This window comes from Astatotilapia calliptera, chromosome 7 (assembly GCF_900246225.1).
Source record: "Astatotilapia calliptera chromosome 7, fAstCal1.2, whole genome shotgun sequence".
In the NCBI taxonomy this organism is placed as follows: domain Eukaryota; kingdom Metazoa; phylum Chordata; class Actinopteri; order Cichliformes; family Cichlidae; genus Astatotilapia; species Astatotilapia calliptera.
This window is the reverse complement of record NC_039308.1, coordinates 27,690,452-27,715,067: the sequence shown is the minus strand read 5'-3', so window position 1 is coordinate 27,715,067 and position 24,616 is coordinate 27,690,452. Positions and strand designations below refer to the sequence as shown.

Genomic DNA, 24,616 nt, shown 5'->3' with positions numbered 1-24,616 from the left:
TTATTCTTTCTACTGTCTACATCCAAGAGTTAGCAGAAACTCAGCTGAGGGGAGATTTCAGTAATGATGGAAGAATCACGAGCCTCTTGTCACACGTTTCTGATTTGATAGTTTGGTGAAAAATGAAAACAATAATCGTTCCTACCTGTAAATGAAACTACACACAATAAGGTTTGTATACTTTTTGAGCAACTGGGTGTTAATTGGAAAAAGATTTAGGTTTAATCAAAGCTTCACACTTACATAATTATCAAAAGAAAGTAAAGAAAGGAAGTCCATCACATCGATTTCCTCCCTAATTATTGAATGTGACGTTCATCTTTGTGTTACATTTACTAGGTAACCAAAAAGTTCTTTAAGCTGACAACAGCCACATGGTAAACATGTATTCACAAAGCCTACTGAATAAACTGTAAGTAACCGTGTCACAGACAGCCAACTGTGCCGCTGTTGTTGTCCATTCTCCATATGGAGGTGGGCGCTTACTCCCACAGCACAGTGTCACTTAGTCGCGATAAGAGCCAGAATAATCTAGCTTTTTTTCAAAGGATGAGATGTCAGAGTCTTGAAGTTGAATCTTGACTTTGCGGAGATGTGAAATTTTTATTTTAATACTTTAAAAAATTAGCCTTTTTGATATTATTCCTCCAGCCTTGTGATTGCAACAAGTCCAAGTACATGCAGAACAGGAGCCTCACACTTACAGCAAAAGTCCACGAAAGGTAACTTTCATCTGTGTAATTGTTTTGCTGTCTGTTGCCAACTGTGTTTTATTTTCAGCCGTATACATTTATTATACATTTCTTTGTACAATGCCTCAATATTATGCAGACCATCGACAGATATATGCACTGAGAGATCCTCTATCCATTGCCTCTTAGCTTCGAGCAAAGGGTCGCATACCTGAGATATGTGAATCCTGGAATTAATTCTAAATTTTGGAAGTGTTTCCTTTGCCTGATTGTAATTTTTTTAGTAGCTGTTTGAGTGGACTACCTGTGGAATAGTTGAAAGGACGGCCCAACCGTTTAAACAGAGCACTACTCATTTGGACAAACCTCTAGAACTGTAATAATTTACAGATTTCTACTAGTTGATGTCAAATAAATTAATAATATAAGTACTTCCAGCTTTCTGCCACATTGCCCAGTTATCTGGTTTGTCTCTGCTCGGGAGTTGTTTATTATTCCATAGAAGTGCTTGAGGTATAAGCTCCGTGTAGCTTATGGCATAGACCACGGTGATAACCAGTCCCTAAGGTAAATTTCTATCTGAAATCAACTTGGCCAGCTCAATTTAATTAGATTTTATTCTACTGACAGAAAACTTTGCTGCAGACGGTATCTCCCAAATTGAGCATTTCAAGACAGAGATCAGTTTCAGATCACTATCCCTGAGCAGACACCTTTAAAACCAACCAGACAAATACTGTTTGGTTTAGCTTGTGCTTAGTGAGAAGAAATTTCAGTTTCAAACAATCCCTCTGAAACAGAACAGAAGCGTAATGAAAAACACATCGGCACACACACAGACAGCATTTAAAATAATCCTATGCAATTTTGTATACCGTGTATGACTTCTAGCCATTGAGACAGCCATTAAAAAAGTAACACTGGCTTTGTACGCTGCCAGACAGAAAGATAAGAGAAAAGAGCTTTTCATTAAGTCTGGATGAATAAATTCATCTGTCCCTGCCTGCCTCTGGGAGTCCTGCTGCTCATTTCAAGGCAGCTCTGAAACAAGCTCATGCCAGAACATACCTAAACCAGAAGAAAATGCTTGTTGAAGTGCTGTCTTTGCTCGCAGCGAGAAAGCCTCCACAGGGACTGGAATTGTTTTGTGATCATTCTTTTACTGTGCCATTGTTTCAGGGATTGAAAATGTTATTAGAAACAAAGAATATTAGACTGGAGAGGTTAATGCCGCTTTTGCCCTCAAAGAAAGAACATACCTCTCTTTAGGCATTTGAGAGCGGTATGAACTTTTCTTTGTGATACTTTGTTTAAACATACTGTCTGTTTGGTTTGATTCAGGGGTCGTAGTAAAGAAATGTAAGCATTAGAACTATGTAGCCACTTGTTTTGATCTCATTAGTGATGGTTTCTGATCTGAGCTAATGAGGACTTACAATATCCTCGATCCCGATGGCGTTCCAGCTTTGCATGATGGGTAGAAAGGAGATAAATGTGGGAATGAGCCAACAGCCACTGAGCATGACTGCCACTCTCATCGGGGTCATCTTGTGTCGATACACCAATGGCTGGCAGCAGATGGCATAATACCTGAAATAAGACACAGACACTAGCACACACATACTTTACACTAACATACAGATTTAAAAATGAATGGGGGGTTGTGCTTCAGAGGTATGGGGTATTGGGCCCATACTCTATTCTGGCTTATTTGATCCCTGTATGACGGTAGAGCAGCCATTGCTGTGAAATAAATCAGACTTTTTCCTACTTTTGTAGGAAACCTTACTGACTTTCTGTGATATTAAACTGTTTGGCTGCTCTTCATAGCTGATTCTGTTCACTTTTTCTGACAGAAATACTAGGTTCAACATGGTGGCATGACCAATGCTTGCTGCAGGATCTGCTTACACCAGTAAAGGCAATATAAGGCAACAGCTAGCTTTGCCTGTCAAAGTCGTATTTTTGTTTGTGACTCTCTAAGGGACATCAGAAGCCTTTGCTGAGATCTCATAGATTTTAGGAGGGCTACCTTCAGTTATCTCCCACCACCGACAGTCAGCGAATTTGCGGTAAAGAGGGTAAAGGGCATTGAGTTTTGGAGGGCTGACCTCCAGCGACAACACCACAGCTGTCATCAAGAAGGCACAGCAGCTTCTCTCCCTCCTCTGCAGAAGGAAGACAGCGGACCTCCTCACTTCAGCACTGACAGTCTCATACAGATGGGCCATCAAAAACATTATTACATACTGGATCACTTCTTGGTTTGCAAACAGCAGGTCTGAGGATAGCCATAAGCTGAAGAGGATTGTGAGAATAGTAGAAATGATTATTCTCTGTTTGAAATCTACAAACAGCACTGCATGGGCATGTCCTACCAAGAGGACTACCCGAGGGCCGACCTGGACACACACGAAAGATTAGGTCTCTGCCAGTTTGATAATGTTTTGTATTCTTCTCAAAGAGTGGGAGGCTCTGGATGAAGAGAGTATAGTCTGGGGTACCTGCTTAGAGGGCAGCCCCTACGACCCAAATAAGTGGTAGAAAAATACAGACGGATCATTTGTTAGGTGTGCAACGTAAGTAACTGACTGTCTTCAACATTAAATCAAACCCTATTTTAAAAAAATGTTTTCAGTGGGGAAACACATTGTGCCATCAATATATGCCTTTTTTACACAAACACAAACCTATCCAGTGCAATGCAGCAGAGGTGCAGGATGGATGCTGTGGTCAACAGGACGTCCAGAGATGTTCGCACCAGGCAGAAAATCTCTCCATAGCGCCACTGGCCAGTAGTCAGTTCGATGGCAGCAAAGGGCATCACAACCAGAGCAACCAGCAAGTCAGCAAACGCCAGCGAGACAATAAAGTAGTTTGTCTTTTTCTTTCTGGGAGAAGAAGACAACCATATAGAAGTTGGAGAAAAAAAAAGATCCAGAAAAAGTTTGATTTACTCTAAATGTTCTGTCTTTAAAAAGGGAAGCGGCTTAGTCGGCGCAACTCTGTAAAAATATGAAAGACAGGCATGTTTTTGAGTATAGTTTTATAAATAAATAGTATTAACTTCCATTCCTGCAGTAAAGTCTATCTTAAATAAAGGTCTTTAATAAGGTCTCAAAACTTTTGAGGCACAGATCCAAAAAAATTATTTTTGGGGAAGTTACCAAATGTCAAAACAAATTAATGCCCATCTTTCTGTCTACCTGACGGGGTTTGTCATGACAGGCTGAATGAAATTTGAGTGCTCTGACATTTGATGGGTTTGTTTAAATATTACTGCCAAAATGAGAACCATGTAGTTTGAGAAAAAACAGATCTTCAAATGCTGGTTTAATTTTAAAAGACGGAAAAAGAAATTCTGAAAGTCATTATCTCACTCAAAAAAACTTTGCTACATTATGTCAGGTTTATTGTATTTATTTTTAAGATTACTAGATTTTTATTTTGGCTTTTCTGGACATTCTCAAAAAAGATTTTAGGGAGCATTTGCAGACAGAAGATTTAAACCTTCTTCTCTGCTGAAGTCACAAAAAACACAGCTGCTGCTGAGAAAGACAACAGTGCTCACCGCAAGTGTCGGTCCTTGCAGAGCGCCACCATGACCAACAGGTTGCCAAAAACTGTCATGATAATGATGAGCGAGAGAAAGATAGAGAGAGCGATGGTCTCCAGGGAGCTCAAGAATTCCTGCTGCTCCTGTTGGCCTGGCTGTTGTTCTTCAGAGTTTTTTATATCATCCAACAAACTGCAAGAGAAAAATAAAACAAGTAACCGACCAATAAATCAGTTATTAGTTGCATATGCTATAGTCTGGTTATTGAATGGGATATGCATGATGTAAGTTTTACAATGGGTATGGATAGATTTATCTTAGTTTATCTTTGCATGCAAATTTGATTATTTTATATTATGTTACTTGTATGTTGTCTCTCTGACATGTATCTGAATTTTATGGGTCAACTGATATTATATGTAGCTACCAAGACAATGCAGATGAAAATCAGCTAACAGCTTAAGCTGGGACGAGACATTTTTCCCCCAAATGTGATAAATGTTTCTTTTTGTGCATGTTCCCTCAGAAAATTAAAAAAGAAAAATCAATCAAATGGCTGTGGGGTGCTTTCATTTAGCACACTGTGTAATTATAGTTGGGCTGACACCTGTAAGTGTGATCAGAAGGTTATAATCACTCATGGTTGTCATGACAATTCAGATAATCAGAACCAGAATCAAATTGTATTAATCACAGAGGCACTGTTTTTTTTCCAGTGTGTAAAGATGGTACAGCATGCATCTTTAATGACTTCAACAAATTTGAATTTATTTAGTACTTTCTTGAATCCACACAGGGTCAAAATTATACATACACACTCGCAATTAATCTTTTAATAAGTGATGTTGTAATGAGTGAAGTTTCTACATTGTTTTTTAACTTCATAAAGCCAAGGCCTATTAAATACTTCTCATTAGCAGTGTTGGGTAAGTTACTTTAAATTAGTAACTTAGTTACATTACTAGTTACTTCTATCAAAAGTAACTCAGTTACTTCAAGTTACTCGTTACTTTCAGAGTAACTAGTTACTAGGGAAAGTAACTTTGGTTTTACTCAGAATTCTCTTGTTAATGTGTTGCTTCCGTAACTGGATACCCAGCAAGATTGCCAGTCTTCTAGCTTGCTTACTTGCCACAAGTGCACTGTGCCACCTACCAATAGAAAGGAAAAAATAATGTGCACATTTCCACGAGAGAAATCCCACACCTGATTCTATCCTAGCCTGCTTTTTACATCCAACACAAAAACTGCAGTCGTGGTGCGTTCGATTGTACTCAGAACTCGGAAATTCTGCCTTCTGAATAGGAAGATGTAGGTAACACCAGACTGCAGATGAGCTGCATACAGAGCTGGACTGGGACAAAAAAATCCTCCCGGGCATTTTGGATAGGAAAAATTATAGGAAAAATCATAAAGCCTTTGAATGAAAATAAACACTGTTGTGACAGTGATGTACACTGTTCTGATGGTATATATGTATCAATCTATCAATTGTTTGTTGCAAGACTCAGATAATTATTTTTTTTAAAAGTGAGACATTTTAAATGAGAATAAGAAAGTATTTCCTTGTGCCCCCCTTTCCCTTTTAATGCCCTACATGGACCCCTGGCAACACTTTACTAGATCCGCCCCTGCACAGTTACCAGCTGTCAGCTACTTAGAAAAGGATCCTGGTGTTATTTGTCTCTCAGAAACAGTTCATAACTTCCCTTCAACTCATTCATGTCACCTAAAAGGTAAACCTGTTTCTCCATCACCTGTTCAGCTCTGATGATTCAGTAACATCAGGACATCTCCTGGTTTCATCTTCATGTTTCCCTCTCACCAGATAACCAAACCGATATCATGACCAGCAGCTTTACAGCTGTGGCTCCAGCAAACATCAGCTGATACTAGAAATTAATATTAAATAAATTCTAACAACAGCTGATCAAACGTGCTGCTGTTGTTTACCACGACATCCGCTGGTTTCCTCTTTCTGGCGCAAAGTGGGCGATAAACAAACAAGAGAGAAAAGCCGATCAGCTGATCACTGATCAGTTTCATGATTGAAGTAGAAACAGGAGAGGGAGGGTGAGAGGATGAGAGAAGAAGAGGCAGCTGTGCAGCGTAAACACAGAATAACTCCAGCTTTGTGCCTTTTTCATTGTAGCTGAAGTCCGGGACAAACTGTTCCTTTTCACCTCAATACGAAACGCGTAATATTTTCTCTGAATACCAGACGATTCAGTTTTTTACGAGACGGTTGGCAACTCTAATAATTAACCTTATGAACAAAATAAAGTTCAACATCAGTAACATAGCACCCACCCAGCTGTATAGAAACCCCGTCATGCTAGCTAGCACGCAGTACGAAAAAGTCAGCATAACGAAAATAAACTCCAACTAAACTTGGTTTATATCTGACCCAGATGGACTGCAGGTCATAACTTCTTACCTGAAGTTCAGTTCACCTGACACTCGGACCAGCGGCCGCTTCGGGTCTCTCCTCCTGCCTCCCTTTTCCTTCATCCACCTGCTGGCCTCCACCACTTGCTAATGTTATTGAATCTGTGGAAGCTCCGCGATAGCCACCACACGAAGTAACGAATAACGAGCCTATCTAAATCCCAGTAACGAGTAACGCGTTCCCGGTTTTGGCATAATAACTAGTTACCGTGCTCGTTACCACAATAATAACGTAGTTACTGTAACGCGTTACTTAATAACGCGTTAGTCCCAACACTGCTCATTAGTGCAACAACTGGTAGTTTCTTTTTGGCAGCAGAAAAAGTGTTTGTTTGACAATGGAAAAGTCAGTGAAGATCTAAGAAGAAGAATTGTAGGTTTACACAAGTTAGGAAGGTCTCTTGGAGCCATCTTTAAACACGGTCTGGAAGAAGACCCAAACTGCCCCCCTCAAATGAAAGGAAATTGGTTAGGATGTTCAGGATCAACACAGGTACTACTTCACTAATGGACTGAGAGAGTGCCAACCAAGAAAGAAGCCCCTGCTCCAAAATGAACACCTTCAAGTTCGAAATGCATTCTTGGGAAAAGCTTTATGGTCAGACTAGAAAACAACTGAGCTTTTTGGCCACAGGTTTGGAGACGTAAAGGTAAAAACACTGTGCCAACTATCAAGCATGGTGGTGGTAGCATCATGCTCTGGAGATGTTTTACTACCAGTTGTACTGGTACACAAAGTGGATGCAGTAATGAAAAGGAAAGACTACCTTCAAACTCTAGACTTCACCACAACAACACTGGCTTGGGAATACATAAAGGAGGCTAACATTAAGCTTCTGGAACAGCTTTCCCAAAGCCCTAACCTCAACCCTACTGAAAATTAGTGCTAAAAACTCAGGTCCATGCCATAAAAACCAATTTAAATGAACTCTATTAATTCTGCCAGAAATAATGCTCAATCATCTGACCAGTGGATATTGAAGCATCTAGTTGCGGTGCAGCTTGCTAAGGAACATTTAACTAAATATTAGTGGAGGTGTATGTATATATTTGAACCTCTGTGTATACTTTTGATCCTCTTCGGATTAGAGAAAAATCCAAAACATATTCAAACTTGTGCATTCAATTCTTGTTCTTTAAAGTAATTAAAGTCGCATGCTATTCAGTAATTCTATCCTGGAAAAAGAACAATTGAAATAAACCACAAAAAGCCCCAAACTGTGAAATTCATGCTAAAGTTAGCAGGGACTTAACATACTTGGCTTATGATTGTTATGACTTACTGTTGAGGTGATGCTGTGGCCATCACTAGTCATCTGCATTGAGATTAGCAAAGGAGAGTCCTCATCACCCCATGCTACAGCCCTGTTGAAACACACACACACACACACACACACACACACACACACAACCATGATGTAATGTTACTGGCTCCTAAAGTAAGTCTGCATTTTTCTGAAAATAGTAGTTGACCTTCTTGAATCTGAACTGACTGGATTTCACATTCTTGTTTGTCCATCTTGTGGCACCCATTAAGGAGCCAAAAATGTGGTACTTGTACCTCAAATAAGTAATTAGATCACAGCTTGAAAACGTGCGATATTTATAGGGCAAACAGTCTGCAGCGGGCAGGCAGCAGCTGTTGCTGCCAGATTAAATCAGCATGTTAGTTTATCTTGGTAATGAAATAATAATATCATACATGAGTGAGTACCACAAGGGGAAATTCTCCTTTCTTACTTCCTTTTCATGAATGTCAAAAGTCGGATTCCATCTACTGATGGACTGCCGGGACTGGTAAAGATCAAAACCTTTGTTTCTCCCGTTGAAAGAAATGCTGTTTACGTTTGCTGCTCTTAATTATGCCAATGAAGAAAGCAATCCTAGTGAGACCACTTTAAAAGTCAAAGAATTATCAAGGTTTAGAGTTATCGAGCAGTTTTTTGAACATCTGAGTCAGAAATTGCTCTTCACTTGCTATTAGATAGTGAGTTTGCCATTTTCTCGTGTTTTGCATATGTATGGTTCTTACTCCTTTTCCTTATATAGCGCACTTAATGCAACCCAAAGTTCTGTAGCAGTAGTAGTGCAAATAAGTAGTAAATCTGCAGTGTACCATGAGGGCCGCACTATCCCTATCCGAGCACTGTATACAATCATGCTTGGCACTGGAAGAGAAATAACAGATGGACGAGAGAAAAGAGTGCATAAACAGCCATAAAAGTATTCATTTTGGGAAAAAAACGTCTGTTCACTTTAAACACTTTGATAAAAGGCTAAATGAATTGTGCTTTTAACACACCCTGAACTCTCTAAAGAAGAAGTAAGAAGGACTGAATGAGAGAATGATTTCAGAAAAAAAATCAGTGTAGTCATAGTTACATCTTTCATGTTACTGCATCTGTGATAGATTGGCAAACTCTCCAGTGTGTATGACAGATATGGGATGGGATAGACTCGCGCACAACCACAACCCTGAACCCCAGATAAGGTGAAGAGGATGGATAGATGGATGGATGGATGGATAGATGCATGGATAGATGGATGGATGCATGCATGCATGCATGGATGCATGGATAGATGGATGCATGCATGGATGCATGGATAGATGGATGGATGGATGGATGGATGGATGGATGGATGGATGGATGGATAGATGCATAGATGGATGGATGCATGGATAGATGGATGCATGCATGGATAGATGCATGGATGGCTACATGCATTCTGGACAACAAATATCAACTTTATGGCCATGGAAAAATTCTGGGGATGGCCAATTTATTTTTGGGCTCAGTGTCTGCAATCCCAACAAAACTCAGTATCAACTCCCTACTGCTGGTGAGAAATATACCACTTTTACATCAAAGAAAATTGTGATTTGCCTTAAAAAAAAACTAACAAGTTCTACAATGTCTGGGGTCTGTATCCAGTGCTGTATCATTATTTTAGATTTTAGTTTCTTTCTCTGTCACATTTCTTTTTGTTTTCAGTCACTGTTTTGTGTTACTATTCAGAACTGCTTGGTTAAGTTTAGGAAATGATGCTTCTGCAACATGAAGCGCATGTTAGAGTTCCATTTTACGTTTGGCTAGGATACCAGAGTCACAAGCCCTGGGTTAAAAATATAGTAAAGAAAGAGGAGGAATCTCTGAGTCTCACAGCTGTTACTTAAAACTAATACACCATGGAGCATAGCTACAGCTAAATGTGATACATTAGACATTTTTTTCTTGTGACTGGATTCCCATTGAAATCTTTTTCATGTCAAACCAAAGAGGCAGACTTATCAGCTGATGTTAAGGTTAGGATTCATAAATATATTACACCAACTCAGGACAAAAGTACATACTATTTGTTTGTATAGTGTTTGCATACTATTTGACTGGAAATGACAAAAAAAACCTCTAAAAATACTTGGAGAATATGCTCTCACATGTGACATTAAGCATCTGTTCATGAGGAACAACCTTTCATTGGCACAGTTGCCGATGCCTTATCAGCTTTAAGCACCTATTTCAACATGTGCTTTTCTGCCGTTTTATGATCCCTGTCCAAGCTTATTGCACTTGAGGGTCAGTATCATTACCTGACAGACTGTGAAAGCCAACGCTCCTGTCAACAGTACTTACTTCCTGTGGACAGATTACAGTTTACTGCATGCGATATCTGTGTATTATCCAGCTTTAAGTTGAATTTGAACTCGTGTCTGTTCCTGTGTTGACTATAATAAGACACATAGTGTAGATTTTAAAATTAATATTAATTTATTTCATCTGATTCATAATGAGTCTTAATCCTGGCTTAAAAAGTAAGCAATGCTTTTCTCGCTCTGACCTGTCCAGACTTACGTATGTACTTGTACATAACATTTACTAGACATGAAAAATATAGTGGCGCTGAACAAGTGGGCTGAAACAAAACAGAGAAAGTTAAATCTGTCTTTTATCAAATGCTCCACTTCCTTAAAGCAATTAGAGAAATAACATGACCCAGGTAGAGTACACCACCTCCGCTGCATCCTGCTTAAGAGCATACAGTGCATACCATTTGTACTTACAAGAGCCGAGAAGTTTTAGGGTTTTTTTCAAACACATAAGGGACTCGTGAGGATAGATTATTAAAAACATAATGTTCCTGAATGGGTTGTTCACCATATTGGGCAGTATTCACAGGCATTTTTTTAAATCCACGATTCCACGATCACTGTGTCTTTATTAAAAAAAAATACAGGCATTGATTTGAAGTACCTTGCTAGTATGGGGTTGGACCCCCTGTTGCCTTCAACATTGCCTTAATTCTTCATGACACAGGCGCTGGAAACATTCCTCAGATCTTTTGGTCCATATTAACATGACAGCATCACACAGTTGCTGCAGATTGTCTCTATCATGCATAGAATGCACCTCCCCTCCATCACATCCCAAAGGTGCTCTATTGCAGTGAGATCTTGTAACTGTAAAGCCCATCTGGACATGTTCAATAAACCAGTTTGAGATTAGTTGAGATTTCTGACATCAGAAGATAGGTAAATCTTCTGGGGGCTCATAAAGAGATAGACATGGTCAACAACTACAGCTACGCTTATTCATTTTAATCAGCTGAAAGTGTGCCCACTAAATATCCCCCACATCATAGCTTCACCGGCAGCCTGAACCATTGATACAAGGCAGGATGGATTCATGCTTTCATGGTGCTTGACGCTACCATCTGAGGGTGTCAGCAGAAATTGAGACTTGTCAAAACAGGAAGCCTTTTTTTTTCAATCTTCTGTTTGTCCATTTTGGCGTGCCTGCGTTAATTTTAGCCTCAGTTTCCCGTTCTTAGCTTACAAGAGCGGCACCCAGTGTGCTCTTCCCTCTATGCTGGCCTAGATCGTTCCTGTCTACATCGCCTTCAACTGGTGCAGAACGCTGCCGCTCGCCTGTTGACTGGTTCAAAAAAAAGAGACCACATCACTCCGGTTCTCTGCTCTCTCCACTGGCTCCCAGTTGCCTTTAGGATTGATTTTAAAATCTTATTGCTGGCTTTTAAGGTTTTAAATGGCACTGCACCTTCTTACCTGTCAGAACTCCTTAGTACTTATCGCCCCAGGAGATCTTTGAGGTCAGCCGACCTGATGCTTTTAGATGTTCCCAGGTATAAATTAAAGACAAAGGGAGAGAGGGCGTTTGCTGTGGCTGCACCCAGACTGTGGAACAGTTTACCTCCTCACGTCAGACTCTCCAAAAGCCTAGAAACTTTTAAAACCGCTCTTAAAACTCACCTCTTTTCATTGGCTTTTAGAAAGGTTTAATTTATTTGTTTTATATATTTTTATTTTATTTTTATCAGCGAGGTGTTATTACGAAATTGTGTTCTATTGTATTTTTATCTGTATTTACTGTACAGCACTTTGGTCAGCCTTGGTTGTTTTTAAATGTGCTCTATAAATAAACTTGACTTGACTTGACTTGACTCTTCTGCTGCTTTGGGCAATTTGCTTCACAACTGATGGGTTGTGGGTTCAGAGACGTTTTTCTGCATACCTTGATTGCAACAAATTGTATTTTTGAGTTTGGGTCATGGTGCTGCAATGTGGTTGGCTGGTTAGATATGAGCAGTTGAACAGCTGTACCTAACAAAATGGCCAGTGTAAATCAAAACTGCGGCATTTCAGGCCATAAAGCATAAATAATGAAATAAAAGTCAACTTTAGAGGCCCTGTAAAGCGTAGCTTTTCAAGAGAAAATACCTATAACCCTGCTTCTTTGCTCACAATCACACACCTGGCCAATTCAACAGGCTCAAACAAGTATACTAACACCTTTAGCTGGCCCCCGGCTCATTAGACATCTGAGCACGTTCTAGCTAAGCCGATTGTCCGTAATCTGTAGCAATTACAACACAAAACCACTGATTACAAACACAGTAAAAATAGGTGAATGTGACGTTCCTGAAGGAATAATTCAGCTAAACAATGGTGCACAGATTGGATGGTGTTCAGCTTTACATTCAGCCCGTGTTCAATAGTCAGCTGAAATTTACTGATTATTGTTTGCATCTTAAATGGTGTTCACAGCAAACTAATCAGCATTTTTTCCTCTTTCAGCCACAAACACACTCATACGCTATCAACGCCACAACAACAAAACAAACACAACCCACCCTGCTAGTCGTTGCTCACTCAGTTACTCACATGTCGGAAATGAGAAAAATAGTTGCTTAATCTGGAATTTCCTACAAAGGGAGGAAAGGGAGAGGAGAGATGAGCCATATTTCTGACTGCAATTTTCTTGTATGATGTGAGTCCAGGGGGGTGTGTTTTCACAGCTCACCGTGTCCATTTCACATCTGACTGACAGCCAAACAGAACAGGATGAACTCTGGAAAGCAGAGAGCACGAAGGCACTAGATTGCTTTTATGTCTCCTTTTTATCTGCAGCATACTCAACAGTTGACAATGTTAACATTTATTTAATGTTAATATCACCGTCACTGCCATCATAGGCTCTGAGCCTAAATAAAAGGAATAAGGCAGGAAACCAGTGCGCCATGTCTCTTTATCTCAGTTGCTTTGGCTCAATAACAAAAAATGTGTCATTCCTACATTTGAGGAAATGTAATGCACGTGATTCTTTGTGGTCAACACAGGTGAAGCCAGGAGACTGAGCATTTTAAAATATGTTCAATTCATGGACACGAAGGAGCTGCAAGGGTCAACATTTGATGACCCCCAACAACTTATCAGTGGAAAAGGAAGAAGAGTGAGGATGTGTTAGAGAAAGACAGAATATAGAAATATAGAGTAGACCCGTTGGTTTACTCTGGTTCGGGCATCTGACCAGGATGCCTACTGGGCACCTTCTAGATCAGGTGTTCCAGGCATGTCAAACCAGGAGGACTTCCTGAGGCAAACCGAGGACACACTGGAGGGATTACACCTCTTGGCTGACTTGGGAACACCTTAAATTGTGCCCCAGACTTAGATAAGTAGTAGAAGATGGATGGCTAGATGGTGCACAAAAGAAAGAGCATTTCTCATTCTCATTTTTCCATTTGTTCTGGAGTAACTGGGCAACTGACTTGACTTAGTGCAGCTGTTTGTGATTTACAAGAGCAATGTTATGTGGATCTGCTGGACATCCTCCTAAATAGATAGACAAGTAACGATAAGAGCAGAATAAATGGATGTCTTTGAATGTCAATACAATTTTTTTATCCTGCACATGGTTTCAAAATACACCAGGAGCGTTTTAGCTGCAGAGTGTTTAGATCTACATGTGATCTTTTTTTTATAAAAAAATAAAGAAAGCTTCTTTATGCAGTTCCACAGAGCAAACTCCAGAGTTGAAAAAGGTGGAAGCAGAAACAAAAAGCTACTGTTCCTTGGGGTGCCGCTTGAAGCCGGCTCCAAAAGGCAGTCAGCTGACTCATGTTAAAATGTCTAAATTTACAGCACTAAAAGGCATATTTACAGCGCAGTAAGAAATATATAGTTTTGACCTTTATGGGTAATTTACCCCTGATAAAAACTCTGATTAGAGTGAGTTTTCATCAGCATTTTTAATGGATTATCTATATAAAATGCTATCATTTTATTAGTCCATTTAGTAGCACTAATTAGCCAGGGGGAAGTAATTAGCGTTGTGTGTTCCCCTAGGCAATTTATGAGTGCAGCTTGCTAACCAAACCAGCTAGCATTAGCTGACAAATTAGCACTCCACCGTTTCATCCAAACAAGGTAATTATAGCCAAAATCGACAGTTTAAAACCAATGACTGGCACTCATCTTTTATACTGTCTGTATGCTGTTCCTGCTTTTAACTTCCTGGCACCCCCAATTGCTTTGTGAAACTCGATGTAGCTTCTGTTTAAAAACCCCCAAAACAAAACACTTTTTTTATTTTTAAGGGAGAAAAGCCACTTCTGAGATGCACAGTGCTACATGTGGCGGAACTCAGAGCATCATGTTGAGAGCGTACAATGAGTCGGTATTTTGTAGTGTAGTGCTCAAGCTGAAAAGTCCACACAGAAACAAAAAAGTTGGAGGGTCCACAGATGTCTGCGCAGACAAAATTTGCGTCACTCGGACTCGAAGTGAAGTGGGCTGTTTATGAGAGCACTCAAAGCACTTTTATATTACAGCCCACGTTCAACTATTCTGACACTCACACTTTGTTCCATGAACTTTAATTGCTTTATCTGTGTACACTCTGACAGTAATGGATGCACAATTCAGAGCCTATCTTAAACATGTGCATTAGACGAGCCAGGGACTGGTAGACCAGACTTGTTGTAGTAACAGTACCAAACTGTTCTGTGGAAATAGGCCTACTATGTGCCGTAGTGTACTAGATAATATATAGGTAGTTATCAACAGACAAAACTCTGTTGGATAGTTCAAAGTGAAGGATTGAGACAGACAGATTTGTGCTGAAATGGAAGAAGAAATAATCGGAAAAAAAAAAAATAATGTGAGAGAAAAGGAAAATTAACTCAAAAATCAACCCAGTACCCACAGGTGGTTTTGAGATGCAAGCACTGTGTGGCCTACAACATCATAGCACAGCTATACAGTAGAAAATGAAGATAAATAAATATCACATCATATACACGCACAACTTCAAACAGATCCACGTATCTTCTCGATACAAACACCTTTATGTCTTAATAGATGTAGACTGTATAGATGCAGACAGAGGCTGAGTGACAAACAAAAACAAACAGGCAGTCAGATGATGCAGGAGAACTGACAGACTCATCTGAACTGAGCTGCATTTAGAAGATGCTCACTCGCCATCTGGGCATCTTCCTGATCTGCTGGGCTGCACAAAGTGAAAAAAAAAATGAATATGTGGATATTAATTTCCACCAGGTTTGTGCCCCAGTCAAAGATATCCCTTAAAACAGCGGTCCCCAACCCCCGGGCCTCGGACCGGTACCGGTCCGTGAGTCGTTTGGTACCGGGCCGCGAGAGTTGAGGCTCAGGTGTGAAATGTATAGTTTTCAGGGTTTTTAATCGGTTTTCAGTGTTATTTTGTTGTCGTTTTTATCGTTTACTCGGTTTTCCTGGGTCTTTTCATGTGTGTTATGAATAAATTTTCTTTTTTTCGGTGCCGGTACTAGTTTTATTTTGTTGTATTTATCCGCAACACCTTAAAGGCCGGTCCGTGACAATATTGTCGGGCATAAACCGGTCCGTGGCGCAAAAAAGGTTGGGGACCGCTGCCTTAAAAGACACAGAATCACTTCTGTGATTCTTGATTTACGCTGACAGTCACTATTAAATGTGTGTAAATACTAAAACACCTCTTCAAAGGCCAGAATACGGGACTGCACAGATAAGAAATGCAACAAACAATTAGCGGTTCATTAGACTTTTGGAAATGTGCTTGTTAACTAACTCTAACTCTATATCAATGGGAAGACAGTAAGGTAAAGACAATCTAGAACAATCAATGTACAACTATAGTCTTCTTTATCAAGCAATCACTTTTGTCACTGTAAGCTTTAAAATTTACTTCATGATACACTTACAAACTCTGTAAAAGTGAAGGTTTCCCAGCATGTGTAATAAAATTCAAATAATTTGTTCTGACAAATGTGAGCTAATGCTATTATTTGTCAAACATATGAAAGATGCAAATGTTCTTTTTCTGCTAAACAGCAACAGCAGTGTGTGGAGACCATTGTACTGCTTATAAAGAAGTAAAGGCAACTAATTAATTCCTCCTTAATTCTCACTTGTCTCTTGTCAGGTGGGACCTAAATACTTCTCACATATTCTCACACCTCTGATTGTGAGCTTGTTGAGTCGTTTGTGTGTGCCCATATGCACATTTGTTTGCTTGCTTGCATGTGGAGGAGCAGCCTCTCGCTCCATTGCCGAGGACACGTATCATGATCTTCAGTCCTTCATCCTGCAGTTTTAATTGTTTGAGAGTAAGGTCTGAGTAAGCAAACTGCTGCTGGGGAGGCTTTTCTCACCACCTGAAGCTGTGGAGTGCAAGTTAATACTAACGATAGCAAGAAAATATCAGCTCTGGCATTCATTATATTAATTCAGTTCCATATTACACATCCATAAATCTATAAAAAGATCATTTTGTTTCATCTTTCCCAATTAAGTCATTTGCCTGTATCCAAATCCAACCAAAGTGATTCTAGAACAGCGCTTACAGTATAAACGCCAACATGCCAGCCACCTACACACACACTCACACACTGTGCTGTAATCCTCCGAGCCACCCAGCTCCCCCCTCTCAATACTACTTGTGTGTGTCATAATAATTGGAAATGAAATGTAAACTGGATAAATTCACACCCAGTCAGGATAACAGGCATTTTACACAAAAAATGACAAAAAATGACAGATGAAAAGTGAATATATTTTTGGATGAATGGTGCAAATCCACGGTAGATCCATTTGTGCTAGTTAATTAGTACTTTGGTGTTTTATTAGCAGTTACTCTGGGTATTGAGTGGCTTTGGGACCTGGTAACTCTGATTCTGGTGACCCAATTTAGCACTACCATATAAATGAATTCCTCAGATTTACCCTAGTTTTCTTTTTTTCAAAATAAAAGCATACAATAATGGCAAGCTTTAGGAAACTAATTAACTTTGGGCTGATGGGAGGAAATAAGACACTGAGAGATCTACATACTGATTCTACATTCTGATTCTGTGGTTTAGGGCTAACTGATGGCAATAAAGAAATTCCAGTGTACCAACTTGCTTTTGTTTCCCTGTTTCGTTGCACTTCTTTTGTTATGAGTCACTGTGCCATTTGCTTTGAGGACATTAGCTTTTACAGGCTATAAACTGTTTCAAAACAAAACTACTTCTGCACTGGTATCATCATGCAAGCAGGCAGGAGGCATAGTCTGTGGTTTACTGGACAATTTTCAGCTGAATTATGACTAGTACACATACTTTATACACAATCATTGTGAAAAGCTTGTGGCAGTTTCAGTGACTACAAGCGGATCTTCATAAATCCTGTCATCTAACGCTATAGTCACGCTATGCAAAACAGTGAATGGGGACCGCAGCAGAACGAAATTATTGCATCGGTGTGCAATGAGTTTGCAGTCCGGTTTCCGTTAAAACGGTTGTTTTAGAGACAGGAATCAGGTCTGTGACCTGTCACAGTCAGATGGTGAAATGGCAACGAAATGGAACCAATCTGAAATCAGTTTGTGATTGAATGTCTGTGAAGGTTCTCAGTCATCCAGGTCATCGTAGTCAAAGGAGCTTGCAAAGAAAAATTCGCATGATAAGGTGGGGCCAGATTTCACAATGAGCTCACCCGAAACCCTGGCTGATTGGGACCCACACCCAGTTTCACACCTTGGCTCAGGCAATTAGAGGAACATCAGGGGGTCCTTTTGTCCCTCTGTGGGGGGAAACTCCCACTAGGTTTATATCTGGGACTCTCCACCATTTGACCTTAGAACTGAAGAAGCTTCTCGGATGAGAGGTGAAACGTCTTCAAGCAACTTAAAGAAGTCCAGACGCTTTTCTTTGCAAGCTCCTTTGTGATTGAATGTGCTCAAGGTGGCAATCACACGCAATCTGTTTGTGACCACAGAATGATTAACTGTGATAAACAGATGAAAATCGCAAATCTGTTGCCATTTACATACACAGAAAATCACATTAACTACTCAGAATGAACTGGTTCTTATATTGCGTTTTACTATTGTAACTAAGTGAGCACTGAAAGCGATTTATACAACATACACACAAGCACTTTTTCCTACCCGTGCTTTCTATCTAACAACAGCATCTCTGAGTTCAGTATCGTACCCAAGATCAAAGGGATCAAACCACCAACCTGCTCTACCTCCTGAGCTACATACAGCCACTCCAATACTCGACGTCCAAAAAGCTGTTTGACTCTGATTGGTGTGCAAGTACCTTGCAATCAAAAGCTGGTCACCCTAGTTACTTGCAATCAGTCTACAACAGCAAAGAAATCCAAGACAATTGTTTCTCTAGAACTCCAGAACTACTGGCTTTTAATAGACTGTTGAATTGTCAGATTTTCAAGAGCCACAATTTTCCTTTTGTTAGAGAGCTATAAACTAAATGGACCACCTGATTTTTAAACTATAACTTACCATGCTATACAGCACTAGTATACAGTACCCAGTTCTTCAGAAATTCAGAAAGAAACAAAAATCTGTATAATATTTCACTTTTACACAAACAGATTAATTACTTTTGCTGTATTAGTCACCTAAAGCAACTGACACCAGTCAAACAGGAAAAACATCTCAAACTAGGCTCCAGTGTTAGGTAGCAATTTAGAGATGACTGCAGTAAATCAAATCCAACGCATACTCCACTCACAAGCTTCTTTCTCTGTTAACAAAAGCTCTAAAGATGTAGCACTGATGTCAGAACAGGACAGTTGGTCTGGTATTTTTATAACCAGCTGACATCTACAAACAATTCGCTTTTTGCTTTTTTTTTTAATTTAACATCGCACTTAGCAGCCAAAAATAAGAGGATCGCTAAATTGTTAGAATATCAACTACAGCTGAAAACAGATGAACTCCACTGATAACTATAATTACATGTTTCACAAAAACTAAGCTCTCAGTCAACTTCCAGTTCTCAATTGATTTACATTCATTTGAGAGTACATAGTTCCTCTCTTTGATTTCAGAGGTATACTATAAAGAAAAAAAACTCTTTGATCATCTGTGGAGCACAGTTACAACACTCAAATTAACATCTATATGCGATTCTGATATTCTAGTAATATTCTAATATTCAAACCCTGTCCTCACAGCGATCCCCTAAATCACACACTAGTGTGCTACATGCATGACTGGAACAAGCTGCAAGTCTAAGCACATGGAGTGTGTATTGTGGATAAAGCTATGTGGGTAATGGGTTGTGAGCGAGTAATCGAGCGTGCTCGTCACAATCAGCATGCAAGCTCAGAAATGAAAAGGGGAAGAATGGACAATGAGTAAATAATACAGTACAATGTGCAGCATATAAGCATGCATGCACAGAGGCTGTGTGGAAAAGGCAGGCAGGCTATGGAAATCAAAGATCAACCAAGTGCTATCACCTACTTTGGACCTTAGTTTTTCTCAGAGCGCTAGTGTCGACTTCACACTTACAAGACACTCAAGGAAACTATTATGCAATAAAAGGAATAACAATACCAAGAAAAAAATTAGACCAAATTAAAATTAGAAGTGATAAAGGAAACAACTATTTAAAAGTCATGCTGAATGACATTAATTCAAGGATGTTTAATGTTTCACTTTGCTTTGCATGGCCTCCTTTTTAACAAAGGTCCATTTATTGAAGCTGAACTCCTATCTGATGGTCCATTTGAAGTTCTTCTTTCACGAAATTTTACTGCGATAATATTTAACTAAAAAACCGATACCATCAACTGTATATATCACCAAGAATAGAAGCATGTGACAAGCTGTTTCCGAGTAACTTTGCATCTCTCTACAGAATAAAAAGTCTCATTCAATTTTTCTTGGAAACACACACACAGACACACACACTTTTGCCCTGTCTCCCTGATGTGCAATAGTACCAAGTGCAATTTTCCCAATATAACAAAGTATTTTATTCTATTTGTATCTATTGTATATAATATTTTATTCTATTTTGTATAGTATGTTATTCTATCTTATCTTATCGTATCTTATTCTATTCTATTGTTTTTTTCTTTTTTTCTTAATTTTCACTGCTCTTAACTTTGTGCCGTGACCAAAAAATTTAGCACGGGTGGGACTAATAAAGGTTTATCTTATCTCTTATCTTAAAATAAAAAAATACATTTTTCCAGTAATGAAACTCTACCCTGTTTTGTAGTCACAGGATTCTTTTACTGGGCATTTTAATCACAAATTTGACATTTAATTCCTGTTGCACCAAACACGAGGCTCACGCTCAGGTTTCACTTCTGCACAGCAGATTATTATCTGCTTTAGAAGCTCCCTCACCTAGATTAGTATCTGATAACAGTCAAATTTGGAAATGATGACCATGTTCGGTTGTCACTAGAGCATGACAAGCGAACATCAGTGACCAGGGATGTAGCTCAGTCGTTTACTTAGTGCAGGGTACTTTCAGGCAATCTTCAGAACACTAATCAGCTGTCAGCAGTGTCATTCACACGCATGTCTAATAAGTCACCATTATTTATTGATTTATCACCATATATAACATGTTAAGTAATACGGAGAGACCAGTATTACTATGCTACTTACTATGCTGATGTTAGTTCAAGCGTAGCCAGTGGAAGCTGTTTTTCAAAACAGACAACAATAAGCAAAATCAAATGACTTATGTTTACTGGCTGTAAAAATGTAAAAGCATTTCCAGTTTTTATTAGCAGGACACCAAAACAAAGAACTTACAGTATATCTGTGTTGACAGTAGTCTGTTTACTATAGCACATATTACGATAAGCTATCTTTGTCAATAAACTGAGATGCAAAAGACGGATATGGGTGAGGTAACACTGATAATGAATGAGTCCTGGTCCATGCTGGGAATCAGGCTAATGAGTTGGCATTTGTACAGATGGCCTAAATTTAGCCTGAAGGCGGTGGCTTTTTCCTACATGTCTGTAGAGAGTGGCTAATAAGGACAGTAGAGCAGGTGATGGGAGAGCCAGGAAACTAACTATTTCTGGGACCTTAAAATATTAAAATCTTGTTTGACTGCTGGAAGGTCACTCTAGTTCACTCACTGTCTCTAAACACTATCCTGTTTCATCTGCCCGATTCACCTTAAGACACCCATACCTGTAATCTGGTCAAAGCTTTCAGTCTGCTGGCTGCTGTCCAGCACTGGATTTGCACCTCCCTTAGGAGTGTGAGTTTTCTTCTAATATAAAAAAAATTAGAATTTTTTTTTACCATGATTTATAATTTTGGTACCATATGTTGTCTAATAATAGTAAATTAAAATTAATGCTTTGATTTTTAAAATTTACTTTATGTTCCTATACCAGATGCTACCAAAGGATACAGGATTGGGGGTATTTAGTCTTAAAAACAGACAATGACGCTCTAGTGGTCCTTATTTTTGAAGCCACGTCAAGTTCATTTATTACGAGAGAGTGGAATTAAACAATGGCTGATGCATCCTGTGTGCAAACAATGTACACCCAGATGAAAAAGAAAGTTCCTCACAGGACTTTATGTAGTCCTGTGAGAAAGTACATATACAATAACTGCTTCCATAAGAATTAAGAGGGTGGAAAGCAGCATGGTACTGATCATCAAATCCGGAGCCCATCACCCACCGGGAACGAGTCCGACTTATTGCCGGCAATGCGAACCAAGCTCTTACAATGGTTGTACAGGGATCGAATGGCCCGTAGCAATGGGCCAGACACCCCATACTCCCGCAACACCTCCCACAGGACACCCCGAGGGACTCGGTCGAATGCCTTCTCCAAGTCCACAAAACACATGTAGACTGGTTGGGCAAACTCCCATGCACCCTCAAGTATCCTCGAGAGGATAAAGAGCTGGTCCAGTGTTCCGCGACCAGGACGAAAACCGCATTGTTCCTCCTGTATCCGAGGTTCGACTAGCGGACAAACTCTCCTTTCCAGCACCCTGGCATAGACTTTCCCAGGGAGGCTGCATTATCATAAGCACACTACATTATCATAAATACCTTATACCAAACTGTCAACATTTTTTGGGTTTGGAAAAGTTCTCAAAGAAGTTCTTTGATCGACCTTTGGAGCCCTACTTGCACTCACTGAGATGCTAGTTCAAGTACAGTCAGTGGTAGCTCTTTTTCCAACCCCACACAACAATTAACAAAGTCAGTTGACATTTGATTTGGGCTTGTTTAGCAGCCACGGGATCTGAGCATCTTGCAGTCACTGCAGTCGACCATGTCGACATTCTAGAGTCAAATCTAAGGCCATCTCTCCGAGAGCTAAAGGTTGGCTGAAACCAAGTCATGCAACAGGGCAATGTTCCCAAGCACAACAGCAACTCTATAGCAGAATGGCTGAAAAATGGGAGAATCATGGTGTTGCAATGGCCCCCACAATATAAGAGACTGAAGTCACACAGAAAACTATTAAGAAACTATACTCAGGGTGGTTCTACAGTACAATCTACTGGATCTTGGCATTTTACAATAAATAAAGGCATGACAATAAACCACGTCAATGTTTGCCACCTTGATATGAATATCAGTTCCCAGTGTGGACTCAGTGAAGATGTATCTGACACCCCTACTTTCAGGAAGTGTGGAGCATTATGACTCTTTATACTGACCCACATTATCAAACACATCCCCTCACTCAAATCGGGAAATACCTCAAGTGAGTTCATCAAACAAAACCCCGCTTGGCAAATCCAGTGCAACATTATGCCCTCATAAAAAGTCACAAAGTGATTTACTAAACTGCATCCAACATACTCCACTGACAAAGACTTTCCCACAATAAAAGGCACATAAACATGATTAAACACCCTCACAAAACTTTTATAGTAGCAGTAGCTGTTGGTTAGGTTTTACGTAGTTAATCAAAATAATTTTTTCACCAAGCAAGAAATTTGATTACACTCAGTGTCAGCATTTTTAAAACTCTTCCTTTCAACATTTCTACACAAACTGCCCACTAGGTTATGTTATGGTTATGACTATTGTTGATCACACATCTGTGAAAGTAGGTAGGCTCTGGTCTTTATGAAAGTTAGACCTGCCTCCACCACCCAGACCTTCCTACCACCTCACACCACATCAGATCTATTTTCTGTAGATACTGGGCTGAATGTTCGTCATTTACATAAGCACATAATCTGCTTTTGTTTTAAATTACTGCCTGGGAGGCTTTTAGAAAGTCAGCTTTTCATGTCTTTAAAAAAAATCCTGTTCTTAATACTCTCGTTAACAAAGGCACACAGACACACACTTTGTGTAACCAGCGCAGTGTATCAGAACACTCATTTTACTGTAGAGCACTATTACATTGTTTACAGTCAATTAAAAGCTTAATCAAGTGAAGAACAGCCTCCAGCAGCTGCTTGGCATGCTAAAGTGCATTCAGTAGATGGTGTGTGTATTTGAGTCCAGCCTCAAGTAGATCTATATGTGTGCATGGCTCATGTTGTTATATAGCAGCAAAGGAGAAATTAGTGCATCACCTCTGTGATGAAATGTCACTGATTAGCACCCTGTTCCTTAGTAACTGAACAACATTTGACCTTTTCATGTGTCCCGACACAGGCACTGAAGCTTCAATGTCCCCTCATTAAGCACATCGAGTGCATGTTTACTCATCCATACACTAAAGCTGACGCACCTCTAAGTCAAATAATAGATGTTAGGTCATAAAACATGCGATCGGCGGTGACCAAGAAGAAGAAGTTCCCCTGCATGAACTTACAGCAAAATGAAGAAGAAGAAGAAGGGTGGCATACTAAATGTTAGAAGCTAATTCACAAGAAAATAGTACACAGCAAGTTGAGAAAACAAATAGATTCTTAGAGCATGTGCATGGGTAAAGAATCAAGATGGGAAAAAATAGCTGTGGCCTCATCTTTTTTTTTGCTCACAAGCAGGTGATAAGCTGCAAAAAAATTATAATTCATGACACTGCATGGTGATCAGGCATGAATCAAGGAGTGACAGACAGGCTACTGAAATCATAAATGCATCTTCTTTCATGATGGAGACAGGACTGGTTACTTTGTCACTCACATAGTCTATTCCCACAATGTGCCAATCACTCAGCTTGACAGTACGGATAAGAAAATACAAGTTGATGAGGTAAGTCTCTCCTTTGGGTGCATGAGTGGAAAAATACGAGGGAAAAAAAGCAGCTGAAGGTATGTAATACATGTAAAAAAAAAAACTAAACAAAAAACTAAAACAAACAGCTGTGGAAGCACAAGTTGTTCATTCTTTTTGGCTA

General features: G+C 39.6%; 1 protein-coding gene across 1 annotated transcript in view; it reads right to left on the bottom strand.

Moving 5' to 3' along the window:
- The window catches only part of LOC113025924 (5-hydroxytryptamine receptor 4), a 57,073-nt gene that overhangs the window by 31,946 nt on the left and 511 nt on the right, over nt 1–24,616 (bottom strand). Inside the window, exons 2-5 of the mRNA XM_026174182.1 lie at nt 7,980–8,061; nt 4,264–4,440; nt 3,383–3,583; nt 2,129–2,282 (exon numbers count right to left, since the gene is read on the bottom strand). Of these exons, the coding sequence (XP_026029967.1) occupies nt 2,129–2,282; nt 3,383–3,583; nt 4,264–4,440; nt 7,980–8,002 (555 nt within the window). The 5' untranslated portion in view covers nt 8,003–8,061. The remainder of the gene's footprint in view (nt 1–2,128; nt 2,283–3,382; nt 3,584–4,263; nt 4,441–7,979; nt 8,062–24,616) is intronic.